The following is a 9257-nucleotide window of genomic DNA, read 5'->3' as shown; positions in this document are numbered from 1 at the left end:
CTCATGTTTTTTTTTGTGGCTGCTCGAGCCCTCAGGATTGGCGCTTATGGTTTCATAAACAAGGCCCAGTTCTATGCTGGATTTACAGATCATTTGAAACTGAAAGATGGAGCGGTCACAGCGATAATGATCCCGGTCATGAGTCAGAACTGCAGCTGGTGAGTAAAACTGCTTCAAATGTCTGTTTTGTTGGCAATAGGCACCTAAGTGCATATAATGTAAACAACACAAATGTAGTGAATTCATAAATTCATTATTCATCATTCAGTATACGCTATATTCACTATAGTGATTCAAAAGTTATCCAGGGATAATGCGATGGTGTATTGTGTGTGTTTTAAATACATTTGTTTAGCTGACCATTGATACACTCTAAAAAATGCTGGGTTAAAAACAACCCAAGTTGGGTTGAAAATGGACAAACCCAGCAATTGGGTTGTTTTAACCCAGCAGTAGGGTTAAATGTTTGCCCAACCTGCTGGGTAGTTTTATTTAACTCAACTATTGTTTAAAAATGACTGTATTGCTTAATTATAATTAACCCAAAGTATGTTGGAAATGAACATTTATTAATGTTCAATGAATAATTATTAAACAATAAACATTTATTAAATTGCTTATTAATACATTTATATTAATAAACTATTAAACTATTAAATTTATATTAATAAAATATTAAAGCTTATTAATAAACATTCACCTTTTGTCTATTATTGCCTCTAATTGCATCTGGTTTTTAATTTCCCAACTATTTTGGGTTCATTTTAAGCTAGCCATATAGCAATTTTTAAACAATAGTTGGTTTAAATAAAACAACCCAGTAGGTTGGGCAAACATATAACCCAACCGCTGGGTTAAAACAACCCAATCGCTGGGTTTGTCCATTTTCAACCCAACTTGGGTTGTTTTTAACCCAGCATTTTTTAGAGTGTAGCTTGCAGATGTTCACTACGCAAAAGCTGTGCATGCTCGTCACTCTTTAGCTACGCTCACACGGCACGTCTCCAGGCGCTCGGCTGTTTTCAGAAAGACTCAGTAGAGCGTATGTATCTTTTATAAATATGATAAAACTAAAGACTTTTTGAAGATATGAAGGATGCATTACTACTCTATAGGTACTCAAGATTAACATGAGATTAAACTGAGCAGAAACTCTGTGTGATTTTACTTCACCTATATTTTACACCATTAATATCTGAAAATATTGTAAATTTAATGAAGAGATTGTAGCAATATCCATAAATGTAATACAGTGCTGTAATAATATGCTGCCTGAGAATTACTCATGCATGGAGATAAGTGATTAAATATGGCTGTGATTATACATATATATATATATATATATATATATATATATATATATATATATATATATATATATATATATATATATATATATATATATATATAAGCACATACATAAAACAAATAAATAAGACCCTGATATGAAATTATTGCAGTGCATCAGAAACTGTCAAAATGTAATTATAATTACATAATAGTTGTTACAGTTAAGTATAGATAAATTAGCCTAATAATCTCATTCAGTTATTTCCAACTTAAAGCCTATAAAACTCTTGCTCGCTTTTATGTAATTTTGTTTGTGATGTGGTGCTATTGAAAAGCCACTTTTAATCGTACCAAAGATTGAAATACACTACATGACTTTCGATGCCTGTAGAGACAATCTGCAGATTTTGGGCAGTTGGAGTTTCACAGAAAATCACAAAGTGTACAAACTGATTTTTTTTTTTTTTTTTTGCTTCAGACTATGACCCCATCCATTAGTAGATCAAACAAGTTTGATATTTTGAGCCAATTTTAGAACACATTGTTTTTATTTGTCAATGAAGCATGTTTATGTGTGAGAGACTAGAAGTGTGTGATCCAGTTGTTTTTTGTTAATTAGTTCAGATTTGAAAAGTCATATAGTGTGTTCCACTATGGTGTGTATTTTTTTCTATTTAACATCTTGTAACTCCTGTATTTATGTACTTTCTTCTATGCAACAGAGTTTTTTGAAGGAGATGGGTTTAGGTGTCATTTTCTCTAAGGTGGAAGAGGACTAACTGACAGCCGTGTGTGGGATAAAAATGAGAAACCGCATCACTAGAATGGGAGATGAGAGAGATAAACTGTTACAGTGCCTTCACATGCAAATATGTGTTTTATAAAAAACAACAGAATTCTAAAACAGAAAATAGAATGGCAAAATCTTGGCTTCTTCCTTAGGATTGCTGGATGGCATTGCCCTTGGCTATACGGCCAATTAAAGGCAGGGCTCTGAGTTCTGCACGGAAGCTGTCATTGAGCCAACAGTATATGAAGGGGTTATAGCAGGTAGAGCTCATGGCCAGCCAGTGGAAAGTAAAATACAGGGCATTATTAGCCTGGATCATTTTACTTGACAGCAGCACAATGTAACAGTTTAAAGGAAACCAGCAGACTGCAAACACAGCCACCACTGCGATCAGCATTTTCAAAGTTGTCTTCTTCCTTCTGCGATGAGCGGCCGATTGAGCCAATGTGACATCACCAACGGCATTCCGGAACCAAACCTTCTTTGCCACCACGAGGTATGATAAGGAGATAATCGCTAGAGGCAATACGTAGAGGAGGACAAAAGTGGCAAGATCCAGATATTTCCAGAAAAGATCGGAGGGATGAGGGAAGCTGGGCAGACATACCATCCGTACTCTGTTATTGCTAAAAGAGACAAGAAGAGTAATCTTTCAAATGGATAGGTTACCCGCAAAGTGAAAATTATTCACCCATATTTTATTCCAAACCCATAAGACTTTGGTTAATCTTCTAAAAAGCCCATGCGTTTTTTTTTTTTTTTTCTTTCTTTCTCCATTTTGTCACCTGATGGAGTTTGGGTTCCTTGCATCTATCGCCTCTGGCTTGCTTAGTTCAGGGAAACTTAATATTCAGCAGTATTATTGACTTGGCTGCACTGAAACAATCTGTATTGCATAAAACGCTATTAACAAAGGTGACAACTTAAAACCTGTGAATTGGGTTTTTGTCCTTAGATATGCTCACTTTATATGATTTTAAAGGTCCCGTTTTTCGTGGTTCTTTGAAGCTTTGTGCTTATAGTGTGCAATATAACACGTGTTCATGTTTCGCGTGTAAAAAAACACAGTATTTTTCACATAATTTACTTATCTGTATACCGCTGTTTCCACTGTCATAAAAACGGGCTGATGACTTCCTTGTTCTATGAAGTCCCTCCTTCAGAGATACGTAACGAGTTCTGATTGTGTCAGCGGTTCCTGTGTTGTGATTCGACAGCAGCTTAGCGCTCCTTGCCCGGAAAGATCATGCCTCTTACCATATGTGCTGCACATAATTTTACATGTGGATTATTGTGGTGTTGTGCCGACTGAACACAAAAGACAATAATTCCCGAGAGACTGAACTCTTTCTCCACAAGCAGCGACAGAAAATGTACAACGTTAGCACTCACTCAGAAGAGTACCTAATACGGAAAACAGCCATATACATAAACATAGTCCCCTATTGTGGCCATTATGTGCACTGCAGTCCAACATTAACTATTGCAGTAAGGATACCACAATTATAATTTTCGGGAACCGAGTTAAAAATAAATTGTAACCATTGATCTCTAAGTACAGCGTCTCTTGGAAGGCCAAACAAAGGTGATTGGACTGCGGGATGAAAATAACACCGTTTCGACGACATGGCGACAAACACACTCTACAAACGCGACTCTTGCTCTTCTCCGTGGGAGCGCAACAAGACCACGCCCCCTTTTTTGTGTATTCCTGTGGGTGGAAGTTAGTCAAAAAACTGTTTTAGTGACATCATTAAAGGAAGTAGAGGGATGTAGTCCAAACTGGCCGTACGATGTAGGCGACTTCTGTTAAATAAAATATCTCGCTTGGCATTGAACTTTGAGCTTTAAAATTTTACAGATTTTATTTATACTCTAACAACAACAACATTACACACTAACTAAAGTTTGAAACATTGGATCACGAAGAACGGGACCTTTAACACATTTAATTTAGGCTTTTATTTATATCTAAAAAAATGATCAACATACAGCACATAAGACAGACTGGTATAAACATGGAAGCTCAAACATACAGTGAGAACAAATGTTCTGAGTCTTATGGGTTTGGAATGACATGAAAGTGAGTAAATAATTTCATTTTTGGGTGCTACTATCGCTTTAACATCGCACTATTGTTATAAGTAATTTCATGTAACATAATTAATTAACCTTAATTAACTAAATTGCATTTTTCAAGCTTATAACTACAACTCATACCTAGTACAATCAAGGGTGACAGATTAAATACAATGGTGAAGCACTTATTTCTTTCTATTCAGGCATAACTGCAAACAGATTGGAAGGTTTGCCACCTTTAATGCTGCTTTTCATATATTATATATATATATATATATATATATATATGAATTTAATGATGGTTTCTTGTGCCCCCGCACTGTTAAAATGTTTTCATCTTGACATTATAACCAGTGTTGGGGAAAGTTACTTTTAAAAGTATTGCATTACAATATTACGTTACTACCTAAAAAAGTAACAAATTGTTTTACTTAGTTACTTAGCTTGTTTTTTATTAACAACTAAAATTTATATTTTTGGCAAATGTAAAGTAAAATGAATAAGCTTCAGGCTGATCACAAATGTGATGTTTTTCTAAAGTCATTTTTTCTTAGTATTGTTGAATTGGATCATCAAAGGTCAGCAGCAAAGACATTGGTTAATAAAGTGAGATTAAATACATAAAGTATATTTGTTTAATTTAATATATATTAGATTATGGCAGGTTTCTGCACTATTCTGAGATTGCATTTCACTGTTTTTATTAATTTTGACGAATACTGACTGTGCAAGTGAGATGAGTCACATTTAGTATAGAACTATAATAACCGTTATGTTTACACACAATGCCTCTTCTCTTTCGATTTCAAAAGTAACTTTTGTGTGTAAATTGTGTGTGACATGTATTATAGTTATATACTAAATGTGAGCATTTACTCATCTCACTTGCACAGTCAGTTACTCCCAACGCTGAATATAACATTAGCATTAATTTTTCATCCATTTAAATTGTCTCACAAAGTCATTTTATTTGATTTTCATCATCAACAAGAAAGAATGAAAGAAAGCTCATACACAAATTCAAAGCGCAGCAGTTTCTGGTAGATGGCATGAGGTAGAGAGAAGCAGGACCCCATCACCCAGATGACACCGATCCAGGCTACACCCTGAAGCCGAGACATCCGCTGTTTCATTGGATGCATAACCACCTGATGGACAGCAACAATCTCCTTACATTGAGTTTTGATAAGAGGTGTGAAAAAGCTGTTTGCTTTAAAGGTTTCATTGATAAGATAGTGTGTGTCTGTTTGTGAGAACACATACCTGGTGTCTATCAATGGCAATGGCAACCAGTGTAAGAACAGAGACATGGACAGAACAATACTGTGCAAAGCGGCTCACATGGCACATCACCTTCCCAAACACCCATGTACTGTAAACAAACCGAACCTGAGAGAACATATGCAATAAAGTGGCCTTGGATCCAGATGTAAGAATTAAAAAGCATGCACATGTTCACCCCCACACACTCACAAATGTGTGCACAAATCCTCAGTTTTGTTTTGATTGATAATTAAACTGCTTCATAGCTATTGTCTCAGTCATCATAAGGATGTCCAAGAGAATAACAGGTAGAAATCTTTAAAAGTTCTTAAACAGTCCTATTCATACGTTTTTAAAAACGTTGTTTTAGTGTCAAGTGCTGTAAGAAGAAGAAGAAAAAAAAAACATATTAATATTTTTGAATAGGCCTAATTAATATCGTGTTTGACTCAAGTCAAAATTAACTCAAAGTCAAATTGGTGTAATTGGGTCCTCTCCATTTTATGGTTTTCTTGTCACATGACAAATAATGGCTTCTGTTGGTTAGCCACGCTTAGACTTAGATTTGGCAGAAGAATATGTTTTAAATATTAGGAAATAATAATAAATGAACTATACTAACATTTCAGCCTTTGTTTTTTCCAATCTAAGGTCAGTTACACTTTAACCTTAACCCCCATAAAAACATTAAAATGACTTTTTAAATCGGATATGTGCGAGTATGTCCATCATAGTTTTTTTTTTGGGAATTGTATTGTTTAATGCATTTTTAAATAGCTAAATCCAAGATTAGGACTATGAGCGATTGACCCGTAACAAAACTGTATAGCATAAAAAGAAACAAGTATTTGAACAATAACAACATCGATATATTGTTTTCTTATTATTAAGTGAATAAGTGAAATATAATAAGTATACTTACCAGTGTAAAAGGCGTGTTGAGGAGAGTTATAAGGACGTCAGCAATGGCTAAATTCATGATGAACAAACTTGTCACTGAGTGCATTCTTTTATTCTTAATAACAACGTGACAAACCACCACGTTTCCGAAAAGCGAGATGACTATGATAACGGAATATGCGACGATGAGCAGCGCTCTGATGGTCGGTCTGTGGGATTCAGACTCGTAATTCGTTGCTCTGTCGTACATCGCGTCCAAAGAGAAATTAAAAAACGTGGATAAATTCTGCAAGATATAAAACTGAGAGAATAAATCCAAGGAGGTGTTTCTGAATGTCATCATAACGAGATTAACCGTAGCAGGTGCAGTGTCAAAAACACCAAAGCGCAGTTCTGATCCACTTTTGGACACAGTTTGATGGTGTTGGAGTCAGCCTGCTAGGAGCCAAATGGACAGACTCACACGTCAATTGAAGCAGATTGGACGAAAGCCACGGTTATTAGTGATGCTGCGTCTTAACCCTTGTCATGATCACAGTATTCGCTGCGGCTGCCACTTCAGACTCACACACATAGGCTACACAATAGCCTATCCACGGCGTGTACCACTTCTCATCAGTATACGAGAAGGTCACTTTTAATTGAAACCTCAATAATATAACCCATCTTTCAATATCTGGACTTCTGTCAGAAAAAAGTAACAATTAAAATGAAAATAACATGTAATTTCTCTTATATTCTCTCACCTCCATTAATGTCCCCCAGTCCTGTAACTCATCTTTGATCACCAAAATGACACATTTCAACATTTTGTCCTGTAAAAATATATAAATATATCTTCATACCATTATATAGCTTGAATGTACGGTGGCCCAGTAGTGCACAACACAACGAAATTAAAAAAGCAAACATAAGTTCACAACACAACGAAATAAAGCCACAACACAACGGAATAAAGCATAGACTGTAAAAAAAGATGGACGACGCGACGCTGCTTCCTTCCATTGTAATGAACTGAAGGTAAAACGGACGATGATGGGCGTTGACATGTTGGAACCTGGGCATGCGCAGAAAGACTCGTCAGTGAAACCAGGAGGCGGAGGCGGAGTCGGTATCAAACTTCCGCCCAGACGTCTGCGTCACCAAAGGTGCGTTCACGCGGCCTTGTAATCCCTGTAGTTACGAGATTCTAGCTTGTAAAAAGCGTTCACGTCCTCGTAGAGATCGTAATTACAGCTTGTAAGCTGGTAGTTTTCTGAGAGCTCCCACATGTTCCACGTGGCCGCTGTACCACCTGACCGCTGTAGATTCATTTAGGTGTTGATAGTGGTGTCATGGAAACGCATAATTCCTAGTCCAAGGACCAAAAGGACGTGAACAGCTCCGAATATAATGTCACGTGTTGTCATGTCAAGATTCCGGTAAATACGAGGTGACGTGAACGCAGTATAAGATCAGATCACCTATTTGTTTTATTATCTATTGTTTATTATATTTTTCTTTGCCTCCTCCCTTTTTCATTTGGCTTAAACGATGCTAATTACATCTGGCAATAAGGAATTTACATTTATTTGAATGTTTATTAATGCACATTGTTCAGTTGTAAACTAAATTACTCATAACTAGGTCAAAACAACATATCGTAATTGATGTATTTTAAATAAATTAATTATACACAAATTAAAATTATACTTGTACAGCAGATCGATTGCTGTAACGTTGGACAGTGCTCTTTAATTAACCAGAGTAGGATTAGTTTTGTCCTGATAATTATTATTTTATACCCATAAAGATAATTAGTAACTGCCAGATTATGATCACCTGCTTTTTCCGTCATGGCTAACATTAGCCGTGTTATCTTGGCTAATAACATTTAGCTTATAAAGCCCACATTTAACGTGACCGAAAAAAAACTCCGTGATCCGTCAAATCTGTAGGTCGGTTAGGACAGTTTACTGCTGAACAACAACTTTTGTCAGTGAGAAATAAGACAGAAATCGAAAAATAATAGTTATTTATTCATCTTCAATCTCCCCTCAAAGCTCCGACAGTCCTCAGAGAAGCTGTCAATCAACTGTAAATCGTGACGACACGCCCCGTTTCTATAGCACCAAATTGCCTGCAAAAATCAAACTGATCACAAAAATGAACTATTGAATATATCAGCATGATAACAACTACCTTAAATGACCAAAACCATCTTTCGGAAATTTTTATTGTATGTGTAATTCATTTTTTGTTATTTAGACAAGTGCCATTAGTTTGCATTGAGAGGGCGGGTTTATGACTTGTACTGCATCCAGCCACCAGGGGGCGATCAAAGAGCCCGCGGCTTCACTTTTCAGGACGTATGAGACACACCCGGAATCATAGACAGTAAAAGAAATGGACACAGCGACCCCATTGGAACTCAATTGAGACAAGTGAAGCCCATTTTTAGCGATTTTTAGCACTTCCTTTTCTGACGCGCAGACTCAAACTAAGCTTGATGACGTCAGCAACCTGTCTGACAGATGTAAATCTTCTAGTAGCTGTGCGTGCAAACTGCCATCGTTAATCTTGCAGAGACGGCGAGCTTGAGCGGGGAGTTCTTTGGCGTGAGTGAGAAGGAGTAAGTATTCTGATTAATTAGTTTGTATAGTATTTTAAAATGTAACGCCAGTAGGCTTCTCTCTTGACGTCTCCCCGATTGCCTGCGAGCTTCTCTTCTTGTCTGTACGGTAACTTCTCTTCTGTGCGACAGAGAGTCGAGTGGTTATGACGCAATCGTTAGCTTATTTTTACAAAAACTGTTTCTACGGGGCCATAATGTAACATAGAAGGTAATGGAGCCCTTTATACATTGTCGTGTATCTTTGGAAATAAATAATGGACAAATGGAGTCTTTAAACGCCTCAGACGTAAAGTTATTCACTGTCAAAGTGACGCCAAAATG

General features: G+C 36.4%; 1 protein-coding gene across 1 annotated transcript; it reads right to left on the bottom strand.

The window, feature by feature from the left end:
• Window positions 1-2228: 2228 nt before the first annotated feature.
• On the bottom strand, window positions 2229-6662 carry gpr83 (G protein-coupled receptor 83). Its single transcript, XM_067408323.1, has 4 exons — window positions 6345-6662; window positions 5423-5548; window positions 5174-5307; window positions 2229-2706 (listed from the first exon to the last, which is right to left on the bottom strand). The coding sequence occupies exons 1-4, from the start codon at window positions 6660-6662 to the stop codon at window positions 2229-2231; spliced, it is 1056 nt and encodes a 351-aa protein (XP_067264424.1).
• Between the last annotated feature and the right edge of the window lie 2595 nt (window positions 6663-9257).

The sequence above is a fragment of the Chanodichthys erythropterus genome, chromosome 13 (genome assembly GCF_024489055.1).
Source record: "Chanodichthys erythropterus isolate Z2021 chromosome 13, ASM2448905v1, whole genome shotgun sequence".
Lineage (NCBI taxonomy): Eukaryota > Metazoa > Chordata > Actinopteri > Cypriniformes > Xenocyprididae > Chanodichthys > Chanodichthys erythropterus.
Note: the sequence above shows the minus strand (reverse complement) of the source record. Positions and strands in the feature narration are given on the sequence as shown.

Coding starts and splice junctions, on each gene's coding strand:
- gpr83 (XM_067408323.1), bottom strand. CDS start 6,662: ATGACATTCAGAAACACCTCCTTGGATTTATTCTCTCAGTTTTATATC. Junction 5,549..6,344: donor TCAACACGCCTTTTACACTG/GTAAGTATACTT, acceptor ATGTTCTCTCAG/GTTCGGTTTGTTTACAGTAC. Junction 5,308..5,422: donor TTGCCATTGATAGACACCAG/GTATGTGTTCTC, acceptor GCTGTCCATCAG/GTGGTTATGCATCCAATGAA.